The 23662-nt window shown below is 44.0% G+C and overlaps 1 protein-coding gene across 2 annotated transcripts in view; it reads left to right on the plus strand.

The window, feature by feature from the left end:
• The window catches only part of FAM83E (family with sequence similarity 83 member E), a 121571-nt gene that overhangs the window by 82865 nt on the left and 15044 nt on the right, over positions 1-23662 (plus strand). For both annotated transcript variants that reach the window (XM_082274157.1, XM_082274158.1), the window contains exon 5: positions 11654-12413. In XM_082274157.1, coding sequence (XP_082130283.1) covers positions 11654-12413 — 760 coding nt within the window. The remainder of the gene's footprint in view (positions 1-11653; positions 12414-23662) is intronic.

A 23662-nucleotide genomic window follows, 5' to 3' on the forward strand; every position in this document is an offset into this window, starting at 1 on the left:
AGGACTAGAACTCCTCCTGCTTATACATCCCTGCAGACAGGCTGGGAAAGAGCTGGGTTGTGTGACAGCTGCACATAAAACATTCAATTTTTTTTTTTTTGTATATGATAATTACAGTTCCATCATCCACATACAGAAATAAAACGGACAATGTCAATTATACAGCATGTGTTTAGTATAACTTTAGAATTAAGTATTAAAGGAATAATGGCTGTGTCAATTATTGTGTACCATCTCACACCAAGATTGCAATATACAAATAGGATGGTTTTCCACAGTTCTTGTTAATATAAGTGCCGGTTCACACATATGCGATGTGAGACATCACATGTGATTCATACCGCACCACTATGCAAATCACGATGTCTGTGCGATGCAAATTCAGCCATACAGATTGTATGGCTAAATTTGCATCGCATTTGGACCAAAGTCACGCAGGACCCTTTTTATGGTCCGCACCAGAATTCCAGATTCCTGTTTGAACCGACAGTACGCATCTGGGGTTGTCGTTAACTTTGTACTGACACTCCCAGCAGTTCGCATATGGCAGTGTTAACTGCCTGCAAGTCGGGTGCAATGCAGGGTTCCCGCATCGCACCAATGTGAACTGGCACTAACAGTAGCCTTTGTTGGACCAATAAACAAGAAATCACCCCATGCGTTTCAGAAATAGATTTCTTTCTTCAAAGGGTGTATACTATGCAAAATATCATGAATGGTGTGGTATGTCACAATTATAAACAGCCATCACTTTAAATTCAAGAAGCTGTCCTCCATTTAGCCGCCAGAAGGCCACACCGAAAACCATGGCCCGAGCCAATCAGGTTGCGCAGAGGCCATCAGTACTGCATGTTAATGGCATGGATTGGCACAGAGATCCTCAGCCCCTGGCAGGTAATGTTAAGGTTAGCATTAAAGTTTGGACTATCCTTAACCACTTCTGGACTGGAAGATTTTCCTCCTTAATGACCAGGCCATTTCTTTGCGATTCGGCACTGCGTTATTTTTAACTGACAATTGCGCAATCGTGCAATGCTTTACCCAAATAAAATTGATGTCCTTTTTTTTCCCACAAATAGAGCTTTCTTTTGGTGGTATTTGATCACCTGTGTGATTTTTATTTTTTGCGCGATAAACAAAAAAAGAGCGACAATTCTGAGAAAAAAAAAACAATATTTTTCACTTTCTGCTACATAACATTCCCAGTATAAAAAATGTAAAAATCAAATTTTTTCATCATTTTAGGCTAATTTGTATTCTGCTACATATTTTTGGTAAAAAAATCCCAGTAAGCGTATTTTGATTGCTTTGCGCAAAAGTTATCGCGTCTACAAACTAGGGGAAAGAGTTATGTCATTTTGATTTTTTGATTTTCTTTTACTAGTAATGGCGGTGATCAGCAATTTTTAGCGGGACTGCGACATTGTGGCGAACAGATCAGACCCCTAACTGACTTTTTTTAGATATTTTTGGGGGGACCAGTGACATTACTAATCAGTGCTAAAAATATGCACTGTTACTGTAATAATAACACTGGCAGAAACGGGGTTAAGCCATGGGCAATCAAAGGGTTAAATGTATGCCTAGGAGGTGTTTTCTAACTGTGAGGGGGATGGGCTTGTGGAATCAATACAGAGACCTGTCTTCCTGAATAGGAGGAACACAGATGCTCTGTATTGATTCCAGAGAGAACAACGGTCTGCTGTGTTTACAACAGTAGACCGCCATTCTCTCTCCACGGGGAGTGATCGTAGGTGCCCAGCGGCAATCACGGCCGCCGGCCCCGTGAATCAGCTTCCCCGCTGGCGCCCCCAGGATCGCTCCTGCGAAATTCGCACCCGAGCCAGCTTGCGCAGTATATATGCGGCGGACAGTCAGCAAGCGGTTAAAGTTAGGATTCAGTGGGGTTGATTTACTAAAGGGAAAAAGACTGTGCAATGTGAAGTTGCACTCTACAAATGCAGTTGCTCCAGAGCTTAGTAAATGAGCAGAAACTCTGCTGACTTCCATCATTCAATCATGTGCACGTAAAAATGCTGTTTTTTTTCTTCATCCTTGTACGTGATTGGGTATTCTTTGCAAAGTGAAGCCTTACCTCATTTACTAAGCTCTGGAGTAACTACACTTGCAGAGGGTAACTGCACTTTGCAAACTGCACAGTCTATTTGACTTCAAATCAACCCCAGTATGTTTTTTTAACATGCTAGCCTCAAATCGACCCTATAATTTCAGTTTTGGATGACAGATGCCTCTCAGCATTTTACAGTTAAATCCTGTTTTTCAATATCCTTCTGTTAATATGATATTAACTAAAGCTGGTAAATTGATCTATACTTTAAACAAGCCTGGCAGGCAAAGGTGCTCTGTACATGCAATGTAAAATATTTAAGACATGTTAAAGGATTAGCACCATTCTGTTCGCCTTCTGCTTCAGGCCATGTGCACATAGAACTCTGCAAAGCAAATTATTTGACCCATAGCTAAAGCTGATGTGAATAACAGCAGGGGGGTGGGGGGACAGTGAAGCTGCTCCAGACAGGTGGAACTTGAATACTGTCCATGCGTCATAAAAGGATAAGTGCCTGTGATCATATATTAATGATCCACAAACTAGAGGGTAAAACATACAGAATATACTCTTCTGGGTTAAATATTAGTCAATATTGTTAGAAAAAATACATTTATTTCACATTTTTAGTTTTTTTGCTTTTTTTTTTTTTCGTTATTCAAATTACCATTTTGTTGGGTGTGTTACATAAGTATTTTCCTTAGAGAAGCTGCTGTTGGCTTTCAAGAAATATCAATGCTGTTAGTTGTACGTGCTTGACTAAGGCACTTCAGATGTAATCTTAAACTTCTGTGACCTACACCCAACCAAACCCCCTTTTACCCCAACTATCTAAAGTAAAATTTGGGCTGTAATGGCCGTTTATTAAAACCAAACAAAATATATAACAAACATTCCTTAAAACAGGAAATAAAATAATAATACAGTAACAAGAAACTTGAGGTTGCCAATCTTTGGAGGCACCAAGTATCAATCATCCACTTTGTATCTGCGTAACTATTTACCCAGTCCCCAGCCGTACCACACCGGCTCGGGGATGACCTCAACATTTAGCAGATACCTCACAATTTTAACCTACCAGTTAACCCCCATTAACTGGCATTCCACAAGTGACTTCATACCTTAGATGGGTCCCTAAACTGATAAACACAGCAGGCTATTTTAAACACCTCCAAAGACCCCAACCGCCAAACCATGAAGACAACATATAGATGCAAAAATTCCAGGATAGGGGTGGGGGGACGGGAACGTTCTTCACCCACGTGTCTCGCAGAATGCTGGGAAGATGCGCTGCCTTCTCCATGACCTCCTTGTAGCCCCTGCTACCTGCAAAAGAAAAGCCCCCTAATTGGGTAGGGACCCAGTAAACTTTTAATTAACCCTGACTCTCCCTGATTCCCCTGACTACCTAGTCATGCCAGCCCTGCACCTTATTTTTTATTTTTTTGCTTCGGGCTGTACTGTATACTTAAACATTTATTTTAGGATAACATTTTTAAATGTTTGGTTGTGCCGTATTTTCCCCAGAGTATTTTCCAGTACATGCTTATTTGTATAGACACCTTTTAGCATCCCCCTGTATACCAGGTGTGAAAAAAAAAAAAATTACACAATAAGCCACCTAGAAAGTATTATTTTCCATGCTGTGCATAATCCATGCTACAATGGCCTTGTCATGTAACATCTTAACCTGTACAGGTCACATATTTCCAGATCTGTGCTTTGCTGAAGTTGAAGGAGAAAGGAAAGAATGGAAAAAACACTACTTTCAGTATTAATATATATCTTACAAAAGTGATTACACCTCTCACATTTTTGTAAATATTTTATTATATCTTTTCATGTGACAACACTGAAGAAATTACACTTTGCTATAATGTAAAGTAGTGCGTGTACAGCTTGTATAACAGTGTAAATTTGCTGTCCCCTCAAAATAACTCAACACACAGCCATTAACCACTTTAGGACCGCGCGCGGTAATACTACTGCGGCAGTGCGGCACGATACCGCTCAGCCACGTAGTATTAACGTCATGCGCGATCGCGGCTCCAGAGCGCGCTCCCGCGCGCCGCGGGTCCCGATACCGATGGCATTCGGTAGGGAACCGATCAATCACCAGATACTGACCAATGATTTTTGGTCAGTGTCTGTAGATCGGTCCCCACCAATGGCAATCTGTCCCCTGTCTGTGTAATGTAAACACAGACAGGGGAAGTGATGTCACTGTCCCTCCTGAAGTCCTTTCGGTTCCAGGAGAGAGACAGAGACACACCAAAAACGTGAGTTTCCACCAACACTACACTGACACACCTCACATAGGCACATTTAACCCCTTCATCACCTCTGATCACCCCCTGATCACCCCCAAACCCCTCACAGTGAACACTATATACAGTGGTATACAGATATTTTACTGATCACTGTATAAGTGTCACTTGTGAGTGTAGTTTGCGCCTGCGTTAGGCCCAAATAGGGTTAGGGTACCCGCCACCTATCCCCTAATAAAGTTTTTACCCCTTGATCAGCCCCAGTTAACCCCTTCACTACCTATTACTCTGTGCACTAAATACAGTATATAGGTAAATACTGATCACTGTATTTAGTGTCACTAGTGACCCTAATTTGCGCTTGCGCTAAGCCCATATAGGGTTAGGGCACCCGCCACCTATTCCCTAATAAACTTTTAACCGCTTGATCTTCCCCAGTTAACCCCTTCACTTCACACTATAAAACAGTGCACTAATATATACAGTATATCAGATAACTACTGATCACTGTATTTAGTGTCACTGGTGACCCTAATTCGCGCTTGCGCTAGGCCCGAATAGGTTTAGGCCACCCGCCATCTATCCTCTATAAAGGTTTAACCCCTTGATCTCCCCCAGTTTAACCCCTTCACTTCCCTGTCACAGTGTTGGGTAGTGAGGAGTAAAATCAAAAATTTACGCCATTAGAAAACCTAAAGATGGAGATTGATTTTCGGGGTCCCGTACACAGCTAGGCTCCCAAAAAGTCTCACATATGTGGTATCCCTGTACTCAAGAGAAGCAGCAGAATATATTTTGGGGTGTAATTACACATATACCCATGGCATGTGTGAGAAATTTATATTTTAGTGACAACTTTGTGTTAAAAAAAAAAAAAATTTTTTTTTATTCATTTTTCAAACACCTGTGACAAAAAAATTAAATATTCAATGAGCTCAACATGCCTCTCAGAACATTCCTTAGGATGTCTACTTTCCAAAAAGTGGTAATTTGGGGGGGTCTTGTACTGCCCTGCCATTTTAGCACTTCATGAATTGAGATAGGCAGTCAGAAATTAAAGCTGCGTAAAATTTCAGTATTTACACCATAGTTTGTAGACGCTATAACTTTTGCGCAAACCAATAAAAATACGCTCATTGAATTTTTTTTGTCAAAGACATGTAGCTAAATATATTTTGGCCAAAAAAAATGACATAAATTGAGTATATTGGATATTTTTTAAAAGACAAAGTTGAAAATGTCATTTTTTTGCAAAATTTTCGCTCTTTTTTTATTAATATCGCAAAAAATAAAAAGCGCAGAGGTGATCAAATACCACCAAAAAAAAGCTCTGTTTGTGGGAAAAAAAGGACGTAAATTTCGTTTGGGTACCACATTGCATGACCGCACAATTGTCAGTTAAAGTCGCACAGTGCCGAAGCACAAAAAGTGGTCTGGACGGAAGACAGCAAAATCCTCCGGTGGTAAAGTGGTTAATGTCTAAACCGCTGGCAACAAAAGTGAGTACACCCCTAAGTGAACATGTCCAAATTGGGCCCAACGTGTCAATATTTTGTGTGGCCACCATTATTTTCCAGCACTGCCTTAACCCTCTTGGGCATGGAGTTCACCAGAGCTTCACAGGTTGCCACTGAAGTCCTCTTCCACCCCTCCATTCATCTCCATGAGCTGGTGGATGTTAGAGACCTTGTGCTCCTCCACTTTCTGTTTGAGGATGCCCCACAGATGCTCAATATGGTTTATGTCTGAAGACATGCTTGGCCAGTCCATCACCTTTACCCTCAGCAACTTTAGTAAGGCAGTGATTGTCTTGGGGGTGTGTTTGGGGTCGTTATCATGTTGGAATACTGCCTTGCGGTTCAGTCTCCGAAGGGAGGGGATCATGCTCTGCTTTAGTATGTCATAGTACATGTTGGCATTCATGGCTCCCTCAATGAACTGTAGCTCCCCAGCACTCATGCAGCCCCAGACCATGACACTCCCACCACCATACTTGACTGTAGGCAAGACACACTTGTCTTTGTACTCCTTACCTGGTTGTTGCCACAAACGCTTGACACCATCTGAACCAAATACGTTTATCATGGTCTCATCAGACCACAGGACAAGGTTCCAGTAATCCATATCCTTAGTCTTCTTATCTTCAGCAAACTGTTTGTGGGCTTTCTTGTGCATCTTTAGAAGAGGCTTCCTTCTGGGACAACAGCCACGTAGACCAATTTGATGCAGTGTGCGGCGTACAGTCTGAGCACTGACAGGTTGCCCCTTCCACCCCAATGGAAGCTGGCAGCACGCATACGTCTATTTCCCAAAGACAACCTCTGGATATGATGCTGAGCACATGCACTCAACTTCTTTGATCGACCATGTTCTGAGGCCTGTTCTGAGTGGAACCTGTCCTGTTAAACCACTGTATGGTCTTGGCCACCGCACTGCAGCTCAGTTTCAGGGTCTTGGTAATCTTCTTATAGCCTAGGCCAGTGATGGTGAACCCTGGCACCCCAGATGTTTTGGAACTACATTTCTCATGATGAAGGAAAAGAAGGGGGAAGGTGTATGGCGCTGCCAAAAAGTGCTGATGGTTCTGTATGTCCAAAAAGGTGCTAAAAGTATATACGATATAAATCACCACTATAAATTATAACTAAAGTGTCCAGTGCATCGTATGTGTATCCCTAATAAATATGTGCAATACTGTAGGATAATTCAACTCTGTGGATGATAAATATTTGTGCTAAACTGTGAGGAAAGGTTGATACAAAATTGGTGTGAATTGGTGTGTAAACAATTTGATAAGAAAATTAAAAATAAAATAAAATGTATGAAATATACAAAATATAAAAAACAGTTGGATCCACTTAAATCTACAGCCTTATGATCGTAAAATACAAAGCATCAAGTATGGCATAAATAAGGTGCACAGTAGGTATATAAATATTACGGCAGCAATAGTACAAGAATAAATAAGTCCGTAACACCTAAAAAAGGCGGATAGTCCCACAATGCTAAAAAAACTTTTCCTAAAAAACAGGGCAAAAGGTGACTTGAGTGCAGGTGCTCTGATGATAAATATTAAAGGTGCTCAGGTATATGGTGACCATTCAGTGCTCCCCGCACCCCTTGGACCGCACTCACCAGAGCTATATACCCCTGCAGGGGTGTCAGGCCTTGAATCTATAATCCTGGGTCTCCTCCACTGACCATCAAAGTGGTTGGGTGGTCCAATTATCTGCCCGAATCTTGTAAACCCGGCTCCTTGGTATTAGGGTCCAAAGGTGTACCGATATATGGGGGAAGAAGGCTCACATAGAGTAGTACCGCTTTTAAAATGCTTTATTAAAGATTAAAAATTGGGTACTCACAAACGAATAGAGGGTAGTGGCATGAAAGAATAGCAATAGTAGCGCACTTCCGGGACGCCGTGCGTTCCACAGGGCGGATGTGCGTTCCACTTAGGCGGATGTGACGCGATGACGCTCTACGTACGTTTCGTCGTGATGACGTCTTCAGGAGTGGCGTGGAGTGACTCCTGAAGACGTCATCACGACGAAACGTACGTAGAGCGTCATCGCGTCACATCCGCCTAAGTGGAACGCACATCCGCCCTGTGGAACGCACGGCGTCCCGGAAGTGCGCTACTATTGCTATTCTTTCATGCCACTACCCTCTATTCGTTTGTGAGTACCCAATTTTTAATCTTTAATAAAGCATTTTAAAAGCGGTACTACTCTATGTGAGCCTTCTTCCCCCATATATCGGTACACCTTTGGACCCTAATACCAAGGAGCCGGGTTTACAAGATTCGGGCAGATAATTGGACCACCCAACCACTTTGATGGTCAGTGGAGGAGACCCAGGATTATAGATTCAAGGCCTGACACCCCTGCAGGGGTATATAGCTCTGGTGAGTGCGGTCCAAGGGGTGCGGGGAGCACTGAATGGTCACCATATACCTGAGCACCTTTAATATTTATCATCAGAGCACCTGCACTCAAGTCACCTTTTGCCCTGTTTTTTAGGAAAAGTTTTTTTAGCATTGTGGGACTATCCGCTTTTTTTAGGTGTTACGGACTTATTTATTCTTGTACTATTGCTGCCGTAATATTTATATACCTACTGTGCACCTTATTTATGCCATACTTGATGCTTTGTATTTACGATCATAAGGCTGTAGATTTAAGTGGATCCAACTGTTTTTTATATTTTGTATATTTCATACATTTTATTTTATTTTTAATTTTCTTATCAAACTGTTTACACACCAATTCACACCAATTTTGTATCAACCTTTCCTCACAGTTTAGCACAAATATTTATCATCCACAGAGTTGAATTATCCTACAGTATTGCACATATTTATTAGGGATACACATACGATGCACTGGACACTTTAGTTATAATCTATAGTGGTGATTTATATCGTATATACTTTTAGCACCTTTTTGGACATACAGAACCATCAGCACTTTTTGGCAGCGCCATACACCTTCCCCCTTCTTTTCCTTCATTCTCACTATATTCTTAGGAATATAGTATAAAGGTAGGCTGCAGCCAACATCAAATACTAGAAATCTAAAACTATCCTAAGCGCGGATTTTCTACATTTCACATTTCTCATGATGCTCAACTACACTGTAGAGTGTATGAGCATCCTGGGAAATGTAGTTCCAAAACATCTGGGGTGCCAAGGTTCACCATCACTGGCCTAGGTCATCTTTCTGTAGAGCAACAATTCTTTTTTTCAGATCCTCAGAGAGTTCTTTGCCATGAGGTGCCATGTCGAATTTCCAGTGACCAGTATGAGAGAGTGAGAGCGATAACACCAAATTTAACACATCTGCTTCCCATTCACACCTGAGACCTTGTAACACTAACGAGTCACATGACGCCGGGGAGGGAAAATGGCTAATCGGGCCCACTTAGGGGGTGTACTCACTCTTGTTGCCAGTGGTTTAGACATTAATGGCTGTGTGTTGAGTTATTTTGAGGGGACAGCAAATTTACACTGTTATACAAGCTGTACACGCACTACTTTACATTGTGGCGAAAGTGTCATTTCTTTATTGTTGTCACATGAAAAGGTATAATAAAATATTTACAAAAATGTGAGGGGTGTACTTACTTTTGTGAGACACTATGTATATATATATATATATATATATATATATATATATATATATATATATATACAGTATATATATAATGTTTGGGGGTTCTAAGTATTTTCTATTAAAAAAATGTGGATCTTTGTCCCACCATAACCCCCAACCATCCCCCCCCCCCCCCACCTCGATTTTTATTATTGACGGACACATCTCCAGAATCTTCTTGACCATTGGGTTATGTTGTCCCCTACAGGAGTAGGACACTAGGCAGGAAAAGGCTTTACCATGCCTAGGGGGCAGTCCTGGGAGGTATACTTCCACTTCCTGCTATAGACATTCAGTTTGGTTGCAAGCAGTGTCAGAAGAAAAATAACCCAACTCAATAGAGGGGTGGAGGCTGTGTCTGTCAATGAACATCAGAGAAAAGGACTTCACGGCAAGCCAAAAATCCAATTTTCTCTCACTGATGCTACGTTCACCCTCTGGCTCTATTCTACGCTCTCTAACCCACATTTTCAATCTCTCCCTCTCTTCTGGCATCTTCCCCAACTCTCTAAAACATGCACTAGTCAGCCCCATACTTAATAAGGCATCACTGGACCCAACCAATCTTAATTTACAACTTTTTCCTTGCTCCCCTTTTTATCCAAACTCCTTAAACGTCTGGTCTATAACTGACTGAGCGACCACCTTGCCGAGAATAGCCTTCTTGATCCCCTTCAGTTAGTGTTTCTGCCTCAACACTCCACAGAAATTTCTCTCCTAAAACTAATAAACAATCTACTAATGGCCAAAACCAATGAACACTATTCTGTACTCCTACTCCTGTACTTTTCTGCTGCCTTTGATACGGTTGACCATCCCCTCCTCAAAAAACGTCATGCCTTTGGTCTCCGCGACTGTACTCTTCACTGGTTCTCTTCCTACTTATCCAACCGCTTCTTCAGCGTTACTTACAATTCTACATCCTCCTCTCCCCTTCCTTTCTCTGTTGGGGTCCCTCAAGGTTCTGTTCTTGGAACTATCCTATTTTTAATCTACACCTCCTCTCTATTTATCCACCCCTCAGCTCACTCCCTCAGTTTCCTCACATATCACTAATTTACTAGCAGATATATCAGTCTGGATGTCACACCACTTCCTCAAACTCAATCTATCCAAAACCTAACCTATACATTTTTCTCCACCACGTGCCCCTTCCACTGATCTCACTGTCAAAATCGATGGCACAACTATCAGCCCATCCCCGCATGCCAAGGTGTATTCCTGGACTCTGAACTCTCCTTCAAGCCCCACATCCAATCACTGTCCAAATCTTGTTGCCTCAACCTCCGCATCATCTCTAAAATACGCCCCTTTCTAACCAATAACACAACCAAGCTCCTAGTTCACTCCCTGGTCATCTCGCGCCTCGACTACTGCAATTTCCTTCTCATTGGCTTAGTTCAACATAGACTATCCCCCCTTCAATCCATCACGAATGCTGCTGCCAGACTCATCCACCTTACCAATCGCTCAGTTTCTGCTACTCCTTTCTGTCAATCCATCCACTGGCTTCTTCTCACCCAATGAATTAAATTCAAATTACTAAAACAACTTACAAAGCCATCCACAATTTAGCCCCCAGCTACATTACTAGCCTAGTCTCAAAATACCAACCTAATCGCTTTTTTTGTTCCTCTCAAAACCTCCTGCTCTCTAGCTCCCTCATCATCTCCTCCCATGCTCGCCTCCAGGACTTTTCCAGAGCCTCTCCAATGCTATGGAACTCCTTACCCCAATCTGTCCGATTATCTTCTACTCTATTAGCTTTTAGATGATCCCTGAAAACCCTCCTCTTCAGAGAAGCCTATCTTACCCACACCTAACAACTGTACTTCCATTTTCTCCATCAGCTCATCCCCCACAGTTATTGCCTTTTGTTTCACTTGACCCTCCCTTCTGGATTGTAAGCTCTAACGAGCAGGGCCCCCTAATTCCTCCTGTATTGAATTGTATTGTAACTGTATTGTCTTCCCTCATATTGTAAAGCACTGCGCAAACTGTTGGCGATATATATAAATCCTGTATTATAATAATAATAATCATAATATATACATAGTATATACAGATGTATAAATGCATTTGTTCAAAAATGAGTCTTTACATTAGAAAGTTTAGCAACATAGCACAATTGTAAGCTGATCCTATGTATGAATTCATTTCTTTTGCAGTTTCACATGGAGTGATTCGCGCCTGGACAGGAATCTTATCACACATCTAACAGGTGAAATAACAGACTTGTTTGACAATGAATTCCGAACACTTTTTGCAGCTTCCCGTCCCCTGCAGAGATATGATTTTGCCAAAGACCCTAACAAAGAGATTCGCAACAGACATCCAATACCCTCTTCCACAATATTGGTGTCTAAAGAGCCAGAAAATGTCAGTTCCAATCCCCAGGTTGTACCTGTTGTACCAGAGCCTTACACAAATGGATTTTCCTCTCCACAGAGGTTTAGCACCAACGGAGCACTACAGCCAACTGATGGCCTCCTATCTCCTTTTATGGTTCCAGCAGGACCCACACAGTTGACTAAAAGTATTAATAAGATAGCAGAACGAAAGACAGTAATGCCAGGAACAGGAAAGCCCCCCAGAGGTAGTGGATATAACAGAAATTCATTGGCATTGCAGGACCCTTCAGTTACCAAAGACCCAGTGAGTGTCCCTGATTACTCAATTCGCCATCGACTTTCAGCCTGTCGCAACTTTGAAGGACCTACTATAAACTTTCGAAATGCACAAGAGTCTCACAGTGCCTTAAGTGACATTTTAAAGAATGTACAGCGGAATAGACTGTCAGTTGCAAAGACAACAGGGGGAAGACCCAGCAAGTCCCTCTGGGATCTCAGTCAGCTGTCCCAGCTGTCGGGTTGCAGTGGTGAACCAGGAATGAGACAGAACCCACTGGATCTTGGAGAAGATTCAAAGGTGAGTTTATAATGTTCACAGTAAATTCACTTAGATAAGTAAGCTGGGGGTTTTTAATGTTTTTAAAATGATTGTAAACAACCACTGTGTAAAACAACCTATTCAGCTTAAAATAGAAATGAAAGGCAAAACATTTTTGTATAGATCTAAAAAAAATTATATAAAATGAAATATAAAATAGCTATATAAACATTTTTATATAGATATAAAAAAAATTATAAATACCTTTTTTTTATAAATGATCACATTTGCTCTGTTCTCAGCTGCATTTGAGCTGGGGGAGGAGAAGCAGCAGCACACTGAGCTTGCCTGTGAATGGCTGTGCAGGGGGGTGTGTCTGGACATGTCTGATCATTGGAGGAGAGCACACTGAGTTCCCATCATAGCTTGAGAACTGACTGCAGTGTGCTCTCCTGCTTAGTGTGGTCAGTTTTTAATAGGAAAGCAAGGGAACTATCAGGAACACCAGGGATTTCACATAAAGGAAGCAATACAAAGAGAACAGGAGACTTTCTTATACAAGTATAGGTAAAGTTGATCTAGGGAACATCTGATTGCCTCTAGGGGGATCAGGAAGGAATGTTTTTCACTTGCTGGAGTAAATTGGATCGTCCTTTGCTGGGGTTTTTAGCCTTCCTCTGAATCAACTGCGGGTATAGGATTGCGTATAAAAGATTGTATGATTTATTAATTTATTCCATTTTATTGGTTGAACTAGATGGATTTGTGTCTTTTTCAATCTGACTATGTGGGATTTATATACTAAAGCTGGAGAGTGCAAAATTAGTCACACTTCTACAGAGAAACCAATCAGCTTCTAACCTCAGCTTGTTCAATTAAGATTTGGTAATAAAACCTGGAACCTGATTGGTTTCTATGCAGAAATGTGACTCATTTTGGACTCTCTAGCTTTAGTAAATAAACCCCTTTGTAACTATGTAAGTACATGGTACAGCAGGCACATATTAGGAACATGAAATGTTGGGGTAACCAACGCTTTAAGTCCAAACACTTTAACCACTTGCCGACCGGGCCATAGCCGAATGATGACTGAAGCGCGGTCGGCTTATTCTGGGAGGACGTACCACGGATCGCGGTAAAGGGCCAATGACAGCGGCACTTTACTCCGTGATCGCTCCATCCAATGACGGAGCGATCAGTTGTCAACAAATCGGCGCATGTCCGGCTCAGTTCTTTCCTCTCCTCACATGCTGTAAACAGCGATCGGTACAGTGTGCGAGGAGAGGAGGGAGACTGCAGCACCGCTTACATCTGCCTGATCCGTACCTCAATCATGCCCATCTGTGCCTCATGTGTGCCTCAATCATATCCATCCGTGCCTCAATCATGCCCATCTGTGCCTCAATCATGCCCATCTATGCCTCATCTGTGCCCACCCATGCCACATCAGTTCTCATCCGTGCCTTATCAATGCCACATCAGTGCTCATCCGTGCTACTTCCATGCTCATCCGTGCCACATCAGTGCTCATCCATGCCACATCCATTCCACATCAGTGCTCATCCGTGCCACATCCATTCCACATCAGTGCTCATCTGTGCCTCATCCATGCCACATCAGTGCTCATCTGTGCCACATCCATGCTCACCCATGCCACATCCATGCTCATCCATGCCACATCCATGCCTAGTACTCCTAGTACTTTTTCCTTCTCTCCTAGTCTTAGTTCTGCTGTGCAGAAGCTTATAGGAGACTGACGACAAGCCCTACTTATACCTATATTCGCTGTGTTTAAAAATACAGCAACTGTATTGCTTGGTTCTCAATATCTGCCTGGAGGCATAAGGAAAATGCAGGTAGTGGGGATTCAGCTATGTTGAAATCTGGAGAGGTCAAAAGGCTGAATCTCTTTAAAAACAAGAATGTAACATGATATTTTACAGTAAAACCTGGTACCAGGTCTGACCGGGAACATATTCCTTTGTCCTGAGCAGCAGCGTACTTTGCATGGTGTTTTATGCTGGGTGGTTTCCTCCCTTGTCTAATATTCCCTCCACCTTATTTCAATATTTACTCTTCAGGTCCAGTAGATTTGTCAGTGTGGCTATATAACTTTCAAATGCTTATCATGCTTTCAGCAACATGCAATAAAACAATATAAAACTCAGCTGATCAACTGAAGCTGTTTCATAAACTACCCATCTCTGTGACGCTGGATTAGACTCCTAAAGATGACTTATGTCATGAATCTTTTACCGATCATTAATGTAGGTCAGGATACTTTGTAGATTAGCATATTCTTAATATTGCATCAAAGCAAATTCCAAATGAAGATCTAAGACGAGTTGAAAACAAGTTATTAGACTTTAATAACTTGGATCTCCTACAATGTTTTATAGTTACCAAAGCATAGCTTCTATCATTATGATTATTGCATTAAAGAGACAATGAGGTTACTAAAGGCAAGTAGGGTGTTCCCTTTGCAAGGGAATTTACCCTTAGCTTAGTGAATTAAGTGAAAATTTCTCTTTTCAAATCGTTCCTGATTTACCTGCTAATGGCGCTAAGGTTTGTATTCCGCAAAAATGGAGAAGCATTGACCCCCTCAAACAGTTGAACAATGGATCATAATGGTAAATGGAATAAATGGTACGGAACGCCTGATGGTGGTATTATTGGCACAATTTCCAATATACACAGGATACATAGCCACCCTGGACACCCAGACATTACCCCCATAGAGAAACCTTACCGGTACTTCATTTTTTTACCAACACACAGTTATCCTATAACATATACTCCAGTCTCATATGCTCCCTTCCCATCCAATGTCCTCCCTTTTTTCCCCCTTCTCCCCCCTTTTCTCTTTGATTTCTAGCTTCATAGTTTCATAGTTGGTGAGATTGAATAAACACACTAGTCCATCCATTTCAACCTGTGTGGGTGCATGCGTGTTCATGTCGATAATCGTTTCCCATATCACTGTATATTGTGTTCACTAAAATGCACGTCCAAGAGTCTTTTAAAACTAGCAATTCTTTCTGCTGAAACCACCAATTGTGGAAGAGAGTTCCACGTCCCTATCGCCCTGACAGTGAAAAAACCCCATATGCAGCTTAAAGCGGTTCTTCACTGCATTTGAGCACCACAAACCTTTCATTTTTAATATTCAAAGCCAACTCCCCATCCATCCATGTCTCCTTGCTTTATTTAGCTGAGAAATCACTTTGAAAAACAACCCCCTAGCATTTCGGGCCGTGGCCATCTTGAGTAAGCGCAAATGGTTTATGTAGTATTTGCTTCCTGGAATACATTTGCCCTTGGTTCAAGCATGCATGCAGGAGATTGTGCTTAGCTGAGAAAATACCTCCTCCTCTTCTCCCCTCCTGAAGACTCCTTGGTTATTTAACCCTCGGAATATTTCCCCCTCAATGTCCAGGCCATTTTTTGCAATACGGCTTTCGACTGCGTTATGTGAATGGACAATTGCACGGTTGTGCGACGCTGTACCTAAATAACATTGATATCCTTTTTTTCCCACAAATAGAGCTTTCTTTTGCTGGTATTTGATCACCTGTGCGTTTTTTTATTTTTTCCGCTATAAACAAAAAAAGAGCGACAATTCTTCAAAAAAAAAAAAAAAAAATATATATATTTTTCACATTCTGCTATATAACATGCTATTTTAAAATCACATTTTTTTAACATATTAGGCCAATTTGTTTTCTGCTACATGTTTTTGGTAAAAAATTGCAATAAGCGTATTTTGATTGGTTTGCGCAAAAGTTATCGCGTCTACTAACTACGGGAAATATTTTCTGTGACCATTCCAGAGAGAAGAATGGTCAGCTGTGTTTACAATAGCTGACCATCATTCTCTCTCAGCAGGGAGCGATCGGGGGTGCCCAGCGGCAGTCGGAGCTGCTGGTCCAGTGCATTGGAGTCCCCGCTGCTGAGTGGGGGGCGGGAGCGCGGTTAAGTGGTTTAAAGAATCTCCTGTACCATGCCTGCAACACTGCATCTCCTGAGGAAAGGCAGGGGCTGCGGAGGAATCTCACTTACCTTTCCGCCTTATATTTCAAAATGGCTCCGCCTGGCGCCAACATGTCACTGCGCATGCGCCGTCTTCCCGGGAATAGCCGAAAGTGTACAGCTTTCCCGATCGGCGACGGCGCAGGCACACTGACCGGGGAAAAGGTAAATGAGACCATGACTCGATTATAAACAGAGGGGGGCTTTTTCAGCATAAAAAATCATGCTTATACTCGAGTATATACGGTATATCTTTCCATGTGACAACACTGAAGAAATTACACTTTGCTACAATGTAAAGTAGTGGGTGTACAGCTTGCATAACAGTGTAAATTTGATATCCCCTCAAAAAAACTCAAGACACAACCATTAATGTCTAAACTGCTGGCAACAGAAGTGAGTACGTCCCTAAGTGATAATGTCCAAATTGGGCCCCAAGTGTCAATATTTTATGTGGTCACCATTATTTTCCAGCACTCTCTTGGGCATGAAGTTCACCAGGGCTTCACAGGTTGCCACTGGAGACCTCTCTTACTTCTCCATGACGACATCACAGAGCTAATGGAGGTTAGAGACCTTGTGCTCCTGTTAGGGTGCTGGTGGTAACCTGGCGACAGAGATAGGCCCCGATGTCCGCTAGAGGGCGGAGCTTGGACGGAACCCCCCAAGGTAAGTGACACAGGCTAGCCTGAGGTGCGGAGTCTAAGTATCCACCGGTTTTCGCCAGAGCCTCTAGTGGTGAGGATGGAGTTCGCTGCGTGTGGATACCAGGTCGCGGTCCTCAGGGTCGCCCCACCAGGGGTGAACCGATCAAGGTCCGAAGGTGGGTAAACAGACAAGGGAGATCCGAGAGAATGGTCAAACAAGCCGGGGTCAGGACGGGCAGCAGACGAGCGGAGTCAGGAACAAGCCAAAAGGTCAACAGGAAATCAGCAGCAAACAGGTCCCAGGTTCAGGAACAACGGCAGGAGCTGAAGACAAGACAGCACTGAACCTGTGTGCTGATCCAGCTTAAATAGAGCTCTTTCTAGATGAGAGGGGTGGAGCCGGAATAGCCTGTGAGTCTTAACTCATCCACTGCCAGAGCCTTCCTGACAGGTTCCTAACATTGCCCCCCCCTTAAGGGCAACCTCCGGGTGCCCAACAAGCTCCTTTTTTGTGGATGAGCACGAAAAAATGCTTGGATTAGGTCCGCAGCATGGACGTTCCGTTCAGGCTCCCAGGAGTTCTCTTCCGGACCATAACCCTTCCATTTGATGAGAAACTGTAGCTGGTTGCCTCTCTTTCAACAGTCCACCACAGCCTCAACCTCATACTCCACATCTCCATCCACGAACACAGGTTCTGGGGTACCTGAACTTCTACCAGGAAAGTTATCGGGAATCACGGGCTTCAGTAAGGAAACATGAAATATGGGATGGATCCGAAGGGTATCGGGTAGGGATAGTTCATAGGACACATCATTGAGTTTCCTTTTAACTGGAAATGGACCAATAAATCTGGGAGCCAGTTTCTTGGATGGACAGGCTAGGCGGAGATTAGCCGTGGAAAGCCAGACCCGATCGTCAGGTTGAAGAATCAACTCTCCCTTCTTTCTCTTGTCAAAGATCCTTTTGGACGCAGTTTGGGCCTTGGCTAAGGTCTCCCGCAGAAGGTTATTATTCCGGGAAAAGAAGTTGACAGTGTCTTGGACTGCAGGAACTCCGGATTCACATGGAATATCTGGTAAGAAGGAGGGATGAAATCCATAATTAGCGAAGAAGGGAGATTGGCCAGTAACAGAGTGCTTGGAATTGTTGTAGGAGAATTCTGCAAATGGTAACAGGGCTACCCAGTCGTCCTGGACAAAGGTGGTAAAGCACCGCAGGTACTGCTCCAGGGTTTGGTTTGTCCTCTCAGTTTGTCCGTTGGTCTGTGGGTGGTAGGCTGAGGACATAGACAGCTCGATCTTTAACAGTTTACATAAAGCCTTCCAGAAGCGGGACGTAAATTGTAACCCTCTGTCAGAGATGATGTTCCTGGGAATCCCATGGAGTCTTAGGATCTCCCTAATGAAGATCTCTGCAGTTTCCCTTGCAGTGGGAGTACCCTTGAGGGGCAAAAAATGGGCCATTTTAGAGAGTCGATCTACCACCACAAAAATGGCAGAGCACCCTGCAGAAGGTGGAAGTTCCACGATAAAATCCATGGCAATTGTTTGCCAGGGCCGATCAGGGATGGGAAGAGGTCTGAGAAGGCCCCATGCCTTACTTCTGGCGGTTTTACACCGGGAACAGGTGGTACAGGAGAGTACATAACTCCTGCAGCTCTCTTCCATGTCAGGCCACCAAAAAGAACGCTGCAGGAGGTCAAGGGTCCTATGGACGCCAAAATGACCGGCCAGAGGGTGATCATGACAGGCAGCCAGAATTGCTGTTCTGACCTCTTCCGGGACGAAGATCTTGTCTTTAACCCATAACAAGCCATTTTTGTGCACCAGGGGTATTCCAGGTGGACCAGGAATGTGGGCAGAGGCTTGCTCAAGACGGGCCTTCAGATTTGTGAATAAAAGTAGGAAGTTCTTTTCGGATAGGATGGTGTCAGGTACTGAAGTTTCCTTCGGGCTATCAAACATCCGGGACAGGGCATCCGGTTTAACATTTTTAGACCCAGGCCGATAGGTGATATGGAATGAAAACCTTGAAAAAAAAAGTGCCCACCGTGCCTGACGGGGTCTCAAACGTTTTGCAGATCTCAGATACTCAAGGTTTTTGTGATCCGTAAAAATAAGAATAGGGTGTACAGCCCCCTCAAGCAAATACCGCCACTCTTCAAGTGCGGCTTTGATCGCCAGAAGTTCCCGGTCCCCAACATCATAATTCCTCTCTGCAGAGGAGAGTTTCCGGGAAAAGAAGGCTATTGGGTGTATCAAGTCCTTGGTTCCCTGTCTTTGGGAGAGGACTGCCCCGACAGCAACTTCAGAAGCGTCAACCTCGAGGAGGTAGGGTAAGGTGGGATCCGGGTGACTCAACACAGGGGCTGACGTGAAGAGCTTCTTAAGGACCAAGAAGGCGGACTTGGCTTCGGGGGTCCATTGAAAGCGAACACTCTTCTTGGTGAGCTGAGTAATGGGAGTGATGATATGAGAGAAACCCTTAATGAACTTTCTATAGAAGTTGGCGAAGCCAACGAATCGCTGCACTCCCTTTTTGTCAGATGGAGGTGGCCAATCCAGGATGGCAGAGACTTTCTGGGGATCCATCTCTATACACTCTGTAGAAATTATTAACCCCAGAAACGGGATGCTGCTCCGCTCGAATTCACACTTCTCGGCCTTAACATAGAGACCATGCTGACGGAGGCGGCCGAGGACATTTCGAACATGCTCGCGATGTTGCTCCAGGGATGTAGAGAAGATTAGGATGTCATCTAGGTAAACTATGACAAAGATATCCAGCCAATCCCGGAAAATATCGTTCACAAAGTGTTGGAACGTAGCTGGGGCGTTGCAGAGGCCAAAAGGCATCACAAGATATTCGAAATGCCCGAACCTGGTACGAAAAGCTGTCTTCCACTCATCGCCTTCTCTAATACGGACTAAGTTGTAGGCCCCGCTGTTATACCTGAAGGGTTTCACATGTACTGTCACTTTAAGGCTGGCTCCACCCAGGAGTGATGACAAGGGTCAAGGGGCAGAGTGGCCATCTTTAGACACATGTAGAGATGTATGATATGCAGAGCTGTCCTGTAATGCTGTACAGTGAGTCCTGAATAAACAACCGTTGTTCCAGACCAGAGTCCTGTGTCTCTCACAACACGGAGAATATAACACTGGCGACGAGGATGGGATTTACAAGGTTACTATCCGTGTGAGAAAGGAAAGGAAGAAAAAAAAAAAACTCTGGATTGTCAGGAATACAAAACCCACAGAGCCCAGCAGGAAAATGTCATTGATCGGGACATTAAGTGAATTTGATGGCGAACAGACAACGTGGAGCTCCTGGATTGAAAGATTAGAACAATATTTCTGTGCAAATGCCATCCCAGACGACAGGCAAGTAGCAGTTTTTCTGACACTGGTTGGTGCTAGGACATATGACACTCTTAGGGATCTCCTTTTCCCTGAAAAACCAGCAACTAAGACTTTGGCAGAGCTCCTGACACTGTTAGGGAATCACTTCCAGCCTAAACCACTAGAGATTGCAGAAAGATTCCGGTTCTATCAGCGGCAGCAGCAGCCGGGTGAAGATATTAAGGCTTATGTGCTCGCCCTTCGCAGACTAGCCTCAACCTGTTCTTTTGGGGAGTATTTACCAACTGCACTGAGGGATAAGTTTGTCATGGGACTGAATAGTGAGTCTAGCCAAAAGAGACTGTTAACAGAGAAAGACCTTACCCTTACAAAGGCAATTGAGATAGCTTCAGTGATGGAAATGGCTGTGAAAGATACAGAAGCTTTGAACCCCCAGAGCAGAAGGGGAGAGGTTAAAGAGGAAGTTTTCAGAACAGCAGTCAAGCAAACTGCAGCTAACGGTAAATATAGAACCTCACCAACCAGGACGTCAGCTTGCTACCGTTGTGGGAATACAGACCATGATCACAAAGTCTGCCGGTTTAAGGATCAGCTCTGTCATAATTGTGGAAAGGCAGGCCATCTGAAACGAGTCTGCCGTAGTAAGAAGGTGCGAAATAAACAACCTCTGAACCCCAGGACAAAGGCATATATGGTGGGAAGATATACATCGTCATCTGAATCAGAGGATGAGGAAGTGCTCCACAGATTGGACATACATCATATGCATTCAGCACCCTCTGCAATGACTGTAGAGGTAACCGTGGAAGGAAAGAAACTCAAGATGGATGTAGACACAGGAGCAGCAGTTTCAGTTATCACCCAGAAACAATGGAGAAAACTTCTGATCCGAACAACTGTCCGTCCAACACCAATCAAACTGCAGACATATTCAAAGCAGATACTCCACCCACTGGGGTACGTGAAAGTACAGGTATCCTACAAGGGTCAGACAAAGAGAATGCCATTATATATCCTAGAACATGGGGGACCCCCTCTTTTTGGGAGAGACTGGATTGCTCACTTTGGCATGCCAGACATCGCCATTAACCCCTGCAACAGCGTGACCATCCCATCAGGGGATGAAGAGGGATGGGTGAAGTCCCTGAAACAGCGATTCCCGCAAGTCTTTGATAACCATTTGGGAAAAATAAAGCATGACTGTGTGAGACTCAGGCTGAAACCCAATGCCCAGCCTAGGTTCTTCAAAGCTCGGACGGTACCTTTCGCACTCCGAGCAGGTGTGGAAGCTGAACTAAGCCGGCTGGAGGAACAAGGTGTCATCTCAAAGGTAGAGCACAGCGAGTGGGCATCACCAGTTGTACCAGTAAAGAAAGCGAATGGGGACTTACGCATTTGTGGCGATTTCCGCATGGCACTAAATTCTCAACTGGAGATAGACCAGTATCCCCTACCCAGAGTAGATGACATTTTTGCCTCTCTTGCAGGAGGTCAAAAGTTCACCAAGCTTGATCTCAGGCAAGCTTATTTACAGTTTGAGGTCCACCCTTCGTCCCGCAAGTTTCTAACAATCAACACTCACAAGGGACTGTATGAATACAATCGGATGGTGTTTGGGGTAGCCTCCGCCCCAGCCATTTGGCAACGCAAAATGGATGAGATTTTGGCGGACATTCCTTTCACACAGTGCCTGTTAGATGACATGCTCATCACGGGCCTGACGGACCAGGAACACAAGCATAACGTGGAGCTTGTGTTGGCGAGACTGCAAGAACAGGGTCTAAAAGTGAACTTGGCGAAATGCCAATTCATGGTACCTAAATTGGAGTTTTGTGGCCACCTTGTGGATGCAGAGGGTATACACACCACGGAAGCCAAAGTTGATGCTTTAGTAAAAGCTCCAGCCCCGACCAACGTCCAGCAGCTGCGATCATACCTGGGCTTGCTGAACTATTACCACAAATTCCTGCCGGATCTAGCACACACTTTGTTTCCATTAAACAAGCTTTTGGAGAAACACTCCAGATGGAACTGGTCGGCTGCATGCCAACGTGCTTTTGAAGTTTCTAAGCGAAAGCTGTTGGCGTCACGCATGCTCGTGCATTATGACCTCCAAAGGCCTCTCACCTTGGCTTGTGATGCCTCACCCTATGGTCTAGGGGCTGTACTATCTCACGTTTTACCAGATGGGTCAGAGAAACCTGTGGCATTCGCCTCCAGGTCCTTGACAAAAGCAGAAAGCAATTACTCTCACATTGACAAAGAGGCTCTGGCGCTCATATGGGCAATTAAGAAGTTTCATCTTTACCTGTATGGTAGGGAATTCACCATACTGACTGATCATAAACCACTCCTTCAGATCTTTAGCCCTGACAAAGGCATCTCCCAGACGACTGCAGCCCGTCTTCAACGCTATGCCCTATTCTTGGGAGCATATAGCTACAAAATCCAGTATCGCAGCCATGATGCCAACGCTAATGCAGACGCCATGTCCCGTCTGACAAGGACATTAACAGACTCTTCTCCACCTGTCAAGAGTTGTCGTTACACCAGCCTGTCCTTTCTGTCTTCCGGGGAAGTAGCAGCCCATACAGCCAAGGATACCTTCCTTAAGACAATACTCTCCTGGGTACGGTACGGTTGGCCTGCAACTGTCACACAGGATTATGAGCCTTACTTCCGTAGGCGTCTGGAATTAACTGTGTCTGGCAACTGTGTTTTATGGGGAGACCGAGTGATCGTTCCACAGACCCTCCGGAGACACATTCTGGAATTGCTACATACTGGTCATCCCGGGGGCACACGTATGAAACAAAAGGCCCGAGGCTATGTGTGGTGGCCGAACCTCGACTCCGATATCACGACATATGTGAATGCGTGTGCTGGATGTGCACAAACTGCGAGAGACCCTCCTCGAGGGTGCGTCCAGCCCTGGACTTGGCCCACGGTTCCCTGGTTTCGCCTACACTTGGACTTTGCAGGCCCGATCAGAGGACACACCTTTTTGATCATTATTGATGCCCATTCAAAGTGGCCTGAGGTCGTTCCTGTTACTCAGCCAACGACTAAGGCGACGATTTCCATACTGTTACATCTCGCTGCTACGTTTGGATACCCCAGAGAAATTGTCACAGACAACGGTGCACAATTCACAAGCCAGGAGTTTCAGGGTTTCCTGACTGCCCACAACATCAAACACAAGTTGACCGCACCTTACCACCCGGCTACAAATGGTCAAGCAGAA

Source organism: Pelophylax lessonae (genome assembly GCF_965119305.1).
Source record: "Pelophylax lessonae genome assembly, chromosome: 12".
NCBI lineage: Eukaryota > Metazoa > Chordata > Amphibia > Anura > Ranidae > Pelophylax > Pelophylax lessonae.